Source organism: Aulostomus chinensis, chromosome 15, assembly GCF_037954235.1.
Source record: "Aulostomus chinensis isolate RoL2024-O1b breed Wild chromosome 15, RoL_Achi_v1.0, whole genome shotgun sequence".
NCBI lineage: Eukaryota > Metazoa > Chordata > Actinopteri > Syngnathiformes > Aulostomidae > Aulostomus > Aulostomus chinensis.
Window position 1 is genome coordinate 27,050,298 of NC_141334.1, and position 13,575 is coordinate 27,063,872.

At 49.6% G+C, this 13,575-nt stretch overlaps 1 protein-coding gene across 1 annotated transcript in view; it reads left to right on the forward strand.

Moving 5' to 3' along the window:
* The window catches only part of med13a (mediator complex subunit 13a), a 94,792-nt gene extending 81,314 nt beyond the window's left edge, over positions 1–13,478 (forward strand). The window contains exons 16-30 of the mRNA XM_086179212.1: positions 1,845–2,767; positions 3,137–3,304; positions 3,742–3,965; positions 4,258–4,447; positions 4,681–5,086; positions 5,187–5,418; positions 7,102–7,293; positions 7,930–8,153; positions 8,569–8,711; positions 8,811–8,969; positions 10,440–10,628; positions 11,009–11,151; positions 11,277–11,441; positions 12,163–12,263; positions 12,442–13,478. Of these exons, the coding sequence (XP_086035338.1) occupies positions 1,845–2,767; positions 3,137–3,304; positions 3,742–3,965; positions 4,258–4,447; positions 4,681–5,086; positions 5,187–5,418; positions 7,102–7,293; positions 7,930–8,153; positions 8,569–8,711; positions 8,811–8,969; positions 10,440–10,628; positions 11,009–11,151; positions 11,277–11,441; positions 12,163–12,263; positions 12,442–12,574 (3,592 nt within the window). The 3' untranslated portion in view covers positions 12,575–13,478. The remainder of the gene's footprint in view (positions 1–1,844; positions 2,768–3,136; positions 3,305–3,741; positions 3,966–4,257; positions 4,448–4,680; positions 5,087–5,186; positions 5,419–7,101; positions 7,294–7,929; positions 8,154–8,568; positions 8,712–8,810; positions 8,970–10,439; positions 10,629–11,008; positions 11,152–11,276; positions 11,442–12,162; positions 12,264–12,441) is intronic.
* Positions 13,479–13,575: the final 97 nt, after the last annotated feature.

The window sequence follows — 13,575 nt, forward strand, 5'->3', positions numbered from 1 at the left end:
GAGTGAGTGCTGTCTGCTCATGGCTAAGCTTGGCCAGCATCATGAGTAAAGATCCTATTACAGCGCGCTGCTGCTGCCGTGGCTGCTGTATCCCATCATCAACTTGTGCTGGCTGCAGCGGCAGGAGAGAGAGTTGTGCTTCCTTCTGGTGGGCTGGTGCCAGGAGTTGTTCCTCTCATGCAGCGGGGACATGATGTGCTCACCCTCCAGATTTCTCTCACGTCTGCTCCCTCACACACTTGCCCACTCACTGCTTCCCCACAGTAGCTCGCCAGCTCATAAATAAACCTCTCCTCAGGTAGACGCTTGTGGAAATGTTTCATAATGTCTCTGTCCTCCTCCCTCTTTTTGACACCGGTTTGCCCACTCTGCCTTTTGTCGTGGCTTTTAGTCTATCAGAGAAAGTTATTCCAAGAGTGTGGAAAAGGTTACAGCGACCATGTGCTCTGCAGCAGCTCAACAGACGATCCCTCCTCAGGAACCCAAATTTATGTTCCTCTGCTCTCCGCAGCAGAGCAGCTGCTCAGTCACTGGCTGGACTCACTGATGTCCAGTTGACTGGCGGTCTGGCGTCAACGAACTCGAGAAGAGTGAAGTGATATTTCTCTAGCAGGCATCCAGAGTAGAATTCAGGCAGTTTACTGCTGACGTGAATGTTCCCTGTGATGGCAACATGAGCAGCTGATCAACTGACAGGAAATCGACTGATCCGATGTGAACTTCACCCCCGCAACACTTGATCATGTTGCATCTGTGAATCTTTCTACAGACGTGGATGTTTTGGTCGTTGGTTGCCACTCGTGCTCTGTCTTCATTTATTCTTCTGAGCAGATCATAGTTCAGCTAAAGCTCTCAAACTCAATATTGCCAGGCCACAATTTGACATGGGAATAAATGTGGAGTCATCTGGTTCCCTCCGTGTGTGGGCGAGGAGTTGCCTTTCTGCTTTTTTCCCAGTGCTGCATGTCTGACGTCACTAACACAGTGAAAGCACCAGAAAGAGTTGCGGTTTAGTAGAGTGCAGCGTGGAGGCCAGTGACGCTTCTGATTTTCAAACTCGACACCGGAGGAATGATGTCAGAGTGCTGCCTGAGCACATCATTGGCTGAAATGTCTCAGAGGTGGCCAGCGGAGGGGACGAGCTTTCCGTACCTCCATGTATGTGAAGTGAAGCGGATAAACACTTGGGTCTTCTGTCACTTAATGAATGAAATGAAACCCATTCCCACTGCAGACAGAAGCCTGATGCTGGTGGTGGCTTTTGGTCAGTAGAGCAGGGTTTTAACAGAGCCCTACATCAGGCTTAGCTAAACCCAGTATCACCATCATAAACGTTGAGGATTCCAGCGGTGTTGCTGTTCACCAGTCAGACGTCATCTGAGGGGTCTGTTCTCTGTAAATGCGGCTGATGATGCACTACAACAGAATCCATTCACACACACACAGTTTGAAAAGCAACAGCCGTCAGAATTGAAGCGCCATTAATGAGGTGTGAGGCTGCGTCCTGGCGAATCAGCACTGCTTTGTAGAAGCTCAGTGCTGTCCCAGTACATGTGTTAGGGTCATTTCAAATTTCAACACAAAAGTGAACCCAACACTAAAAGTTTATTTCCTGTTAAAAGAATGACCTCTCTCACATTTTGGGAATCTTGAGGTGTGTGTATACTTAGTTGATCTCTTGTAAGACCTGGTAACTCTCTCAGGAAGTAAGAAAAGGTATTTTCTCATTCATACTTTGCAGATGAAGGCAAAATGATACTTCAAATTATCAGTGTTGAAATTATTATTGATAAGTCAATATTAGCATTGTCTTGACTGGTGGCCTGTGCTCCTTCTTCCCCCAGTAACATCCCCAGTGTTGGCAGCACCATGGACCAGGACTACAGCCAGAGCTACACCCCTCAGACCCACACGCCCTTCATGTCCAATAGCGCTCCACCAAGTAACAGTGGCGCTGGCATCCTGCCTTCACCCGCCACCCCACGCTTTTCCGCTCCCACCCCTCGAACACCACGCACCCCGCGTACACCCCGAGGTCCCTCCAGTGTCCAGGGCTCACTCAAGTACGAGAACTCGGACTTGTACTCACCAGCGTCCACTCCCTCCACCTGCCGACCGCTGAACTCCGTCGAGCCGGCCACCGTACCCTCCATTCCAGAGGCCCACAGCCTCTACGTCACCCTGATCCTGTCCGAGTCCGTCATGAACCTCTTCAAGGACTGCAACTTTGACAGCTGCTGTATCTGCGTGTGCAACATGAACATCAAAGGAGCAGACGTAGGCGTGTACCTAAGTGATCCTATCAGCGAGGCTCAGGAAGCCTGCAGCTGTGGCTTCAGTGCTGTGGTCAACCGCCGCTATGGCAACGGCTCAGGGCTGTTCCTGGAGGATGAGCTGGACATCATCGGTCGGGGCTCCGATGTCAGCCGTGAGGCAGAAAAGCGTTTTGAGGAGCTACGGCTTTGTTCGCTCGATAGAAGCGGGGTCTGGAGGGGAGACCGTGTCCCAGACGAGCTGATACTCCTCCTGCAGGACCAGTGTACCAACCCTTTCTCGCCAATTTCGGTCCTGGAGCATGACGTTGTGCCTCGGGGGCCAACCAGGGCCCCTGTGCCACCTTGTGTGAGAGTCGAGGAGCGGGACTACCACAGCGACTGCTACATGGCCCTGGAGCATGGCAGGCAGTTCATGGACAACATGTCAGGAGGCAAAGTGGACGAGGCGCTAGTCAAGAGCACTTGTTTGCATCACTGGTCCAAACAAAATGGTAAATACAAGTTCTACTGCTCAAGTAGTTTGTGCCTCATCTGTCATGTATTCGTGACCACGTGTGTTTATTGGATACTGCAGCGTCGGTGTTCTTTTTAGCTGCTGGCTCAGTTGGTTTAAAAAGACCTTCTTCTCATATGGATCATCAAACGAGTTGAAAACTGGTTCTAGTTGTCCACGATAGATGTTGCAAATGTTACAGATTACAAAGTTATCAAAATGTTTAATGCTTTTGGATGTTGCTAAAAGTCCTGTTAATTTTTGATGAAATTAAAGAGCTCCCATGTGTTCCTACCTTGTTGTTGAGGATAGTGTTTTTACATCTGTGAACAGTTGTCATCCTCCTCTGCACCTGTCATGTCTCCAGCAGTGGACGTGAGTGCACTGTGCTCTCAGGACGTCCTCCGGGTGCTGATGTCCCTTCAACCTGTGCTCCAGGATGCCATCCAGAAGAAGAGGACGGTGCGGTCTTGGGGCGTTCAGGGTCCCCTTACGTGGCAGCAGTTCCACAAGATGGCAGGCCGGGGCTCCTACGGTAAACCTGGGAAAGAATAAGGAACCTAAGAATTAGGTTTTAGAACCACAGAATTTTGTACCTCATATACCAGTATGTCAGACCTTCATGCCACAGCTGAGGTTCTTAGAGAAACTCCACGTGTGATGTTGTGTCATCTGGAGCACAGACCTGATCCAGTCAATGACATCTACATTGAGGCACTTGTATCTTCGCTGTTTGGTTGATAATAAAACAAAACAAAACCTTGTGTCAGATTAGGAGGCAGTGTGGTCCAGACGTCAGGTGTGTCTGTGGGGGACTGTCAGATTGAGGGGGGACCCTTCATTCTGATGCACAGCGGACAGCAAAGACAAAAGGGAGGGCAACCGACGTCTTACTGATGACTCCAACTCACTGTTCTTTTTCTTTTTTGTCCCTGCTTCCTGGTTGTCCTTCCCCCTCCCTCCCTCCCACAGGCACGGACGAGTCCCCAGAGCCTCTGCCCATCCCCACCTTCCTGGTGGGTTACGAGTATGACTTTGTGGTGCTGTCTCCATTCGGTCTGCCCTACTGGGAGAAACTGTTGCTGGATCCCTTTGGCTCCCAGCGGGATATCGGCTATTTGGTGTTGTGTCCTGACAACGAGGCACTACTCAGTGGCGCCAAGAGCCTCTTCCGGGACCTCACTGCTGTCTATGAGGTAGCGACTCTGACGGAGGGTAGCGACCCTTAAGTGTTGGCGCCGTCCAAATAATCCCTGCAGTATTACCATGGCGATGTCTGCTGCCTAGCAGTAAATTATGCAAAAAAATTATTATGAAGACGTATTCCTAATGCACATGTTACTCTTTATTGGAAAGTTGTAAATATATTTGATCTTATAACCGTCCTGGTCATTGACCTGATGGATGAAACAGCTGCTTTCTTCTCTCATCCTGTTCCCTCACCAGCGTTCATCAGATCATCCACTCATTAACTCTGTTCTTCTGCAGTCGTGTCGACTGGGCCAGCATCGGCCCATTTCCAAAGGCTACCCTGATGGCATCGTCCTTGTGGGTGGCAGTGGAGCCAAGAGCCTGGTGGATCTGCCAGTGAGTGACTGGTTCCTCAAAGGTGCCAGTGGCAACAGCGACGCCTTCTCTAAACTCAAACTCTATGCACAAGTGTGCCGCCACAACCTTGGTAGGTGCCACTCACTGCCTGCTACAGGTTTTATTCAGCAGGATGTGAGGTGTGCAGCGCACGGCGCAGCCAGGCCTTTATTTCTACATTTCCACCTCTGACACTGTGTTCAGTTGGATGAGAAGTATATTTGGAGGCGGTAATGGTAGCATGGAATAGATTCAATTCTTTGTTCTGTAAAGTGTTGTCGTTGGATTAATATAAATCCCCGATGGCTCTTTTTCTCTCTCTAGCTCCATACCTCGCATCACAGCCACTGGACAGTTCCCTTCTCACACAGCCCAGCCCCCCTCCGTCATCCAACCAGTCATCATCCGCACAACTGTCCAGCTCCAGCAGCTCAGTTGGCCAGCAGGGCTCCATGAACTCTGGAGGCTCATCTGTTCCCAACAGCAGCAGCAACAGTGGGTCTGGAAGCAGCTCGGCATCCTCCAACAGCCTGGTGACATCATCCGGCCAACCTGGCAGCGGGATGCAGTCTGCCAAGCCCAGCTCTTTTACACCCTTTGGGTGCATGGGTAGCCAGAGCCAGGGGGGTGGCCCCCAGACCGGACAGCTGGGGCAGCAGGCTGGCACCCAGAATATTGGCACCTCAGGGGACAGCTCAAGCAGTCAGGCCCCCGTGGAGCCTCCTGAAAGGTACTGCAGGACACACCACCAACTCTGAAGCTACCTAAGTGCACCACATTGAGCGTAGTCCCCAACAAGCTCTCACATCCTCTGTCCTCTGTGTCCTCAGCACTTTGGAGCGTGAGAAGGTGGGCGTACCCACAGATGGGGAGTCCCACGCTATCACATATCCACCTGCCATTGTTGTTTACATTGTGGACCCCTTCAGCTACGAGGAGTGTGATGGTAGCCCGGGGCCGGTGCCGGCCCACTCAAGTGTGTGGACCCTGGGTTTGCTACGCTGCTACCTGGAGATGCTTCAGCTCCTGCCGGCACACATCCGGAATTCCATTTCTGTACAGGTGAGACACCTTCTCACCCATGATAGTAGCTTTCTATTACCTACGCCAGGGAGGTCACGTGATCACCAGTGTAGGTTTGTTTATCTTTTAGTCGGGTAACACAAAAAGTTGCGGATGGATGTTGACGAGATTTGGTTAGACGATAGATATGAGGTTGAAGAAGAACTGACCTGAACCTGGATCTGATGATCATTTATCATCTTAGTGGAGCTTCTTGCTCTTCTGATGCCCTCCACTTGATTTCTCACTTCAGGATCATTTCAGTCTCACCTGCTGACTGAATGGAAGTTCCAACTGTGCGTTTTGCCTTTGTTGACTGAGACACGAGGATAGTGAGCAACACCGGCCAATGTATTGGTCACATGACCTCGCAGTTTACTCACTCCCAGATTCTCTCTGTCACACACACACACACACACACACACACACACACACACACACACACACACACACACACACACACAAACACGCCTACTCTAGTAGACTCCTTCCCTGCTTGTTTGTCAGCATTGGAAAAAAGTGTTTTACTTTTTTTTTAAACTCTTAACATATATTCATCAGGTTTATGACCGTAGGTTTGAGGAGCAGCAGGTCACTGTGTAGCCACGTCCCACTGAGGCTCCTCCCAGCGCTTCTGCCAGGGGCTGCAAAATACTCAGGGGTTTCAAAGTTCAGCAGCCTCTCATTGACCAGCAGAGGAGTCACCAACACATGTGCAATCGCTCATAACAGTGGATTGTGCACAAGAACGACGCCAAGCACTTGCTTAGACGTCTGTGTTGATTCCTTCTCAGTCCTCACGGTGCAACAACCTTTGGTGACCATCCAACCACCATCGTCATGCGGCAGGAAGTTACAGAGTGACATGATTTGTGAGATGTAGCTGAGATTTAAAAAATCAAGTTAAAAAAAATAGCCATTTTTAGACACAGAATGCACCAAATTTGCAGACGGTAGAGGTGAGACTTTGCCGTCGTGTCTGTGTGAAAAGGAGGCGTAATATTCCTCTTTCAAAAAGAGCCGCTACTTGTGTGGGCGTAAAGACGTGACGTGATGTCCAACACAAAGTTGTGCGTGAACAGTGACGTGCAACATTTCTGTCGGGAGAATATTCATCCCTGTGAAAGTCTGTCAGTCTGTAACAACAGCAGTTCGCCGCTCTGGCTGCCAGCAGCGTCAAGGTCGACATTCTCGGAGGTGTTTGATGCGGGAGAACCGGCGAGCGTTACGTTTGCGTCATCAGACACCTCCACCCGCCAAACACCGAGCCGGCACATTGACGGCTTGGATTTACGTAGCAGTAGAGGCGGCAATAAGTGAAATAATACGTCCTGAGAGGCTTATCACGGTGGCGGAAAAATCTTGCAGTGTTAATGGAGGTGAAAAAAGAAGCCTGAATCTGCCCCAAAGTGTGATGGCTTCCAGGCCCAAGTTCCAGCACGTCCAAGGGAGTTTCTGTTTAATTCTGCTAACAGACAAACAGCACTGAAAACATTAGCAGCTTGGTGAGAAATATTCAAACAAGTATCTTTCAAAGTAGCTGAGTAGTACACTGTTTATTCTGCAACTAAGAAAATAATCATAAAAGTTTAAAAAACAATTTTACATTGCAATGCCCGTGGTGTAAGGGTTGAAGGCAGCTGCCTCGGTCTAAAGCCTCCTCCCCCTGTCTTGTTACCTCAGATTGTCCCCTGCCAGTACCTGCTCCAGCCAGTGCGAGGTGAAGACCGTCATTTGTACGCCCAGCACCTCAAGTCTTTAGCCTTCTCTGTCTTCGCTCAGTGTAGACGGCCACTGCCTACCTCCACCAATGTCAAGTCGCTGACAGGCTTCGGCCCCGGTTTAGCCATTGACACAGCGCTGAAGAGCCCAGAGGTAAGTGTGTAGCAGCTGCATTGCTCCCCGTGATTAGGAAGAGCAGATACAGTTGTTGTGCTAACCGGCTAATCTGTAGCAGCCACCTACTGAAATCGAGGGTTAGCATACATGTTCAAGCTTTGTTCTCTGATTGGTGGGTGAGCAAACAGAGGCTTATGCTTTTGGGCTCTCCAGCCAATGGTGCTCTGACCTGATATGACCCTTTTAACACCAGTGTTCAGAATGCCACCGCAAACACAATCAGATAGATTTTTTTGCTGGAACAGGACCAGGAGAACTTGTAACCCTCTGCTACTCTCGAGTTTTCTTTCCATTATCTGCTTGGTTAGCTCCCTGAGAACTCCATAATGGGATCTGGACTCTAGGTTTAGACAAAAGGGGTGCGTTAAATCAAGACCCAATTCAGTTGACTTCCGTCCTTGCAGCCAGCGCTACCGCTCCCCCTCAACGCACTGGCAAAGCTTGAACAGCCTTGCTTGGAGAACAGCAGCTTGGATGAGAGTTCTATGCTTACAAAAATAGAAAAACAAGATTTCCTGCAACTGTCAAATCAAGTGTGTGCAAAATGTACACGTGCAGCATCCCTTTTTGTAGACTTACCATCTGCCTTTGACATCACCTGTCATTCTGCAGCGGCCGGAGTGTTTGCGCCTGTACACGCCTCCGTTCATCCTCGCACCGGTAAAAGACAAGCAGACAGAGCTCGGAGAGACATTCGGTGAGGCATCGCAGAAATACAACGTGCTGTTTGTGGGGTACTGTCTGTCCCACGACCAGCGCTGGCTCCTTGCTACCTGCACGGACCTGTATGGGGAACTCCTGGAGACTTGCATCATCAACATAGACGTTCCCAACAGGTAAAACCCACTGTCACCTGCCGTGAGTGCACCTCTACGGCCACGTGTTTTCCTCTCCCAGGCACGATGGGTCGTACATCATCACTATTTTGTTTTGTTGAGTTTTAGTAGATCTTGTCTTGGTAAATATGCCCCTCATGACAAATGTCTGTGACCTTACACAAGGTGTGTGACAGCTGTCACCAGCGTCTGTGTGTCGGCTCCGTCAAAACTGTGATTTCTACATCATTCCCTTCATGCTAGCTGTCTTTTAGCTGAAGTACAAATTAGGTTTGAGAGGAAGAGCACATAGCTGTCAAACAAACACACCCACACACACATACACACTCCTTTAGAGTCTCACCTTCACACGAGACACCTGTCATTTGTTCTGAATAACCTCTCAAATCTGTGTGTGTGTGTGTGTGTGTTTCAGGGCGAGGAGGAAAAAGGGCACCGTTCGGCGGCTTGGCCTGCAGAAACTGTGGGATTGGTGCTTGGGTCTGGTACAGATGACATCAGTTCCCTGGAGAGTGGTGATTGGACGACTGGGCAGGATAGGGCATGGGGAACTGAAAGGTAAGGGGGGTGGTCTCGTTTGCAGGTTTTGGCATGACCCCTCTGATACTGCTGTTGTGTTTTCTGTCACTCAATCTGTGTCCCCGCCTGACCCCCCAGACTGGAGTATTCTGTTGAGCAGAAGAAACCTTCAGTCGCTGAGTCGCCGTCTGAAGGAAATGTGTAGAATGTGCGGCATCTCTGCCTCAGATACCCCCAGCATCCTGAGTGTATGCTTGGTTGCCATGGAGCCCCAGGGATCCTTCATCATCATGCCAGGTACAACGTGTGCACAAGATGGAGAAAATGAATCCACTAATTAATCCGCTTAATGTGCCCGTCTCATTGAGTGGCATTATTCTACAAAGATAGGTGTGTGTGTGTGTGTGCGTGCGCGCGCGTGTGTATGTGTGTGTGTGTGTGTGCTCCATGATAGATAGCAGCTGCATATCACAATGCGTGTCAGCTCCTTGTCCAGAGTCGATGGATGGCAGGGAAGATCATGTACCTTCTCTCTCATAAAGCACTGCCTCTCGCACACTCATTGATCTGCAGGGTGATGGAGCGCCAGATCAATGGGTTTATTTTGGGAGTGGGGGATTGGGAGGGTAGGGGGGTGGGGCCTGTCAGGGCACCATAGCAGGACGGCGTTGAGCAATGCTGGGCACATGTACTTCCTAGACACCTAGAAGGGAGTATTAGCAAGGCTCTTTGGTGCAGAGCAGTCAATGTTTCTGCAGCTGAAACATCAGAAACCTCCTCACACGCTGGATTGTTTATGGTGGCAGTTTTGAAAAATAGTTGTTAATATTTGATGAGTTGTTGAATTCATTTTGAAAGTGTGTGGAAGGGAATCATTTTCAAGCACAATTATACCTGATTAGCTCCTGAGTACCTTGCAGTGAAATGAAATCTGCTAAAATTGGTGAGAATCAATCAATAATGGAGTAATTAGTTTTGGGCGCAAACATGAAGCCCAAGAGCATCAGAAACCCAACGCTTCCCTCCGTGTGCTCTGTCATGGCGGTGTTCTCACTGCAGAATTATTCTGACTGATGATTTTGTTGGGGACTACTTGAGGAGTGTGCGGTGCTGGGTTACGCTGAATTCTGGTGGCCATGTGGGTTGGCGTGGTGGATCATAGGCGTCCTCCACCGCTGGCCTCTCTCTATAAGACAAATGAGAGTCCTCTCCAGGACTGTAACCCACATCACCATCACAGTCCCAGCGGTCTGATGAATGATGGAAACACGGTCAGGTAACAGACAGGAATCACTCTCACGCCACTGTGAGGTGGAGCCGTAGCGGCTCGTTCACATCCACGTCTCTCTGCAGCTGTGGGCCGAGCGGTGACAGCGCGATGTACCTCAAGGTTCATAGGTCACGGAAAACATGGAGGACCTGTGAAATTCAATAATAGCTGTTGTTGTCCAGACCAGGACAGCTTAAAAAAGAAAGAAATCTAAATGTAAAATCATAAAAATGAAAGGGATAGTTCACCCAAAAATGAGAACGCAGTCGTCATCCACCCACCGCCATGCCGATGGAAGGTCGGGTGAACTGTTGTAGTCTCAAACCGGTGCTGAAGTTGAAGCTCGTTGTAGTTAAACGTATACTGAAGAATTTTGACTTCGGTTTCTGTGTGTGTCCTGTGTAAATGGTTGGCCTCAGAGTCAGAACCAGAAGTGGAGGGATGTTGGGTTTAGTTGCTGTCTATTAACGTGATTCTTCTCTCTGCGGGCCCATCAGACTCGGTGTCGACGGGCTCGGTCTTTGGCCGCAGCACCACCCTGAACATGCAGACGTCGCAGCTGAGCACCCCCCAGGACACCTCCTGCACTCACATCCTGGTGTTCCCCACCTCTGCCTTCGTCCAAGTGGCCAGCTCCAACTACACTAACATCGACCCCAACATCGACATTCTCAACGCCACCACAGGTCAGCTGCAGCTCTGCTCTCATTAACCTGAGACCACCTCTCTGATCTCGTCCACTGGCCTGAAACTCTCTGCAGTTGCTGCTCTGACTGAGATTTTCCATCTCAACTGTTTGTGTCAGTCCTTCCTGTTTACTTCTCAGGCCCATCTGGAGTCGGTGTCGTAGTCGTGTAAACCCACACGCTCCCCAGAACAGCGTCACTCTCAACTGCCTTCAGATCGCTCCATGTTTAAATATAATGTTACCTAACACTTGCCAAGGTTAAAGGTTAAACGCAAATTACCATTCGTGTACTGACACAAACGGTTCAGGTCAGCGAGGTAGAACTGCTTCCTCATCACCCCTCACGAACCTGTGCAACGGTTCTGCTGTACTCCTCAGATGGGTCTGATGCCATCGGGATCTTTGACCTGCTGGACCAGGAGAATGAGTTGGTGGACCCGGACATCATCAACATCTCCCCCACCACTTCCCCTGTACACTCTCCTGGCTCCCATTACCACCACGGGGGTGATGGCAGCAAGGTGAGGCATCGTGATGGAGTGTAGTCAGTGACATTGGGTGGTGGTGCTGATGTAACTGAAGAGGGTTCTTGTGTGTATCGGCTCGTGAAGATGGCCGGTGCTAACCTTGAGTTTGTGGTGTGCAGGGTCAGAGTACCGACCGCATGGAGTCTCATGAAGAGGTTCCAAACCTCCTGCAGCAGCCCCTCGCCCTCGGCTACTTTGTGTCCACGGCCAAAGCGGGCCCACTACCTGACTGGTTCTGGTCAGCCTGTCCGCAGGCTCAGAACCAGTGTCCTCTCTTCCTCAAGGTACCAGGCTCCGCCCTCTCACATGATGGTCAGTCACATGTTAGTGCACCTAAGGGAACCGCTGTGGTTCGAACATCCATCACACACTGTCAACCTCAACAACAGCCGGTCTGAGAGAAGCACCGCCAGGACCGGACCTCTTTCACTGAGCGCAGAAAAATGATCCAGAACTGAACTTTGGCTGTTGGGACATGAAGTAGATTAGAGTTTGGAATGTTGAATGTGAAGAAATGAATTTGTTAAAGTTCAAGTAAATTTAATCTGTGTTTCATCTTTATACTTTTGCCAGCTTGGATGTGGAGTAGCTGCACACTGGATTCATGACGACCTTAAAACACGCTGACACGCACCGACAGGAAACCAGTTGTGCCACCAGTACTTTCAAAGATGTTTGCACTGAAAAGGGATATTTCAGTCCAGTCCAGTCCAGTCCAGTCCATAGTTCAGTCCAGGTCTTACCTGTCCTGCTGTACCCTCGACGGGAGGCTGGTAGACGTTTTTGCCTGTCTGACATTTGTAATGTGACATCACCTCAGCAAGTGTGTCAACAAATGTCAGACGTGTGACGCGCGGCTCTGACTGCCGTGACTGTGGCTGCAGACCCGATGCTGCCATCACGGCTGAGAGCCTCATTCTTTAGGTGAAAGGTGATGACTCCATTATAGTGCTCTTGACACCGCCTCCCTCCCTCCCTCCTTCTCTCTGTTTCTCTCTCTCTCAGGCCTCCTTGCACCTCCACGTGTCTTCAGTGCAATCAGACGAACTGCTGCACAGCAAACACTCCCACCCCCTCGACTCCAACCAGACTTCAGATGTCCTCAGGTAAACGGGACCGAGTTTGCTGCTCATTCGCTCCGCTGCTGTCTTGTAGTAGTTACTTGTATCCCAGGACCGCATCCTCCGAGTGTGAGGTCAGGGTCACCCGCGTGGATGTCGGTGACTGGCGGTGCTGACAGCTAAACTAACTCCCCCGCAAACGTTCCTTCTGTTGTCTGGACAGATTTGTGCTGGAGCAGTACAACGCCCTCTCCTGGCTGACGTGTGACCCAGCAACACAGGACAGACGGTCGTGTCTGCCCATTCACTTCGTGGTGCTCAACCAGATGTACAACTTCATCATGAACATGTTGTAACCAAGACCAGAAGAGAGGGAAGGAGGACAACTGCACCGGGGTTCACCCAGACTGAAGGAGACGGCTGGAACCAGACCAGAGCACTGGACCCCTCTTGTTCCCCGTGGGGCTCGAAGACCTGCACATGGGGGGGGGGGGGCGTGAATGAACGTGAGAGAATGACAGATTGGTTGTCATGTAAGCAGCGTGGCGGCAGCACAGTCACTGGCCAGTCTGTATCTGGAAAGATGTCTACCTGTAAAGTGGTAAAGGGACATATTTGATCAAGGACAAGAGTTTTAAGACCTGAAATTCCTTTTTATTCCTTTGGGTGAAAGTCTCCAAACGAAATGCCTGCATCTATCTTATTTATTGTAAGTTTTTAAATGTATAATTTGTCTTATTTCTTAACCTCTTTTATATATAAAAAATGGAGAAGGTTTATATCACCTTCCTGCTTTAAAGCAATTGGTCGAAGATATATGTAACCGTCTTACTTCAAAAAACAACCAGGAAAAAACCTCCCAGAAAAATTGAAGTCCCAGTAGGTTGCTTTTAGAGTATTATTTTTTGTAATGGAGACAGAATATTTGTATTGTCACATTGTACAGAAGAATTAGAGTGGAGAATTATGTTTCATGACTTTGAGCATGATGGACTTACAGCAAAGCTGTAGCTACACAACCCTTGTACAGCAATGAACTTCACTGTGTTCAAATGAAGAGGTACATTGTTGTGTATAGTATTTTATACCACACATTTAGACACAAAAAACAAACGGCAATATATATATATAAATAATTATATATGAACGCCATGCCAGCAGTTGGTGGTGCGGCGTCTGTTTTAGGAATAAAGTGTGTCAACTTATTTCTCTGTGCTTGTTGCTCTTTTGTGTGTGTGTGTGTGTGTGTGTGTGTGTGTGTGTGTGTGTGTGTCAGTCCTATGAACCAACTTGTTCTCTCAGTCTGAGTCCTGGATGCTGATCTGCTGGTCTTGTTGAGGCTCCTGCCACCAGTCAG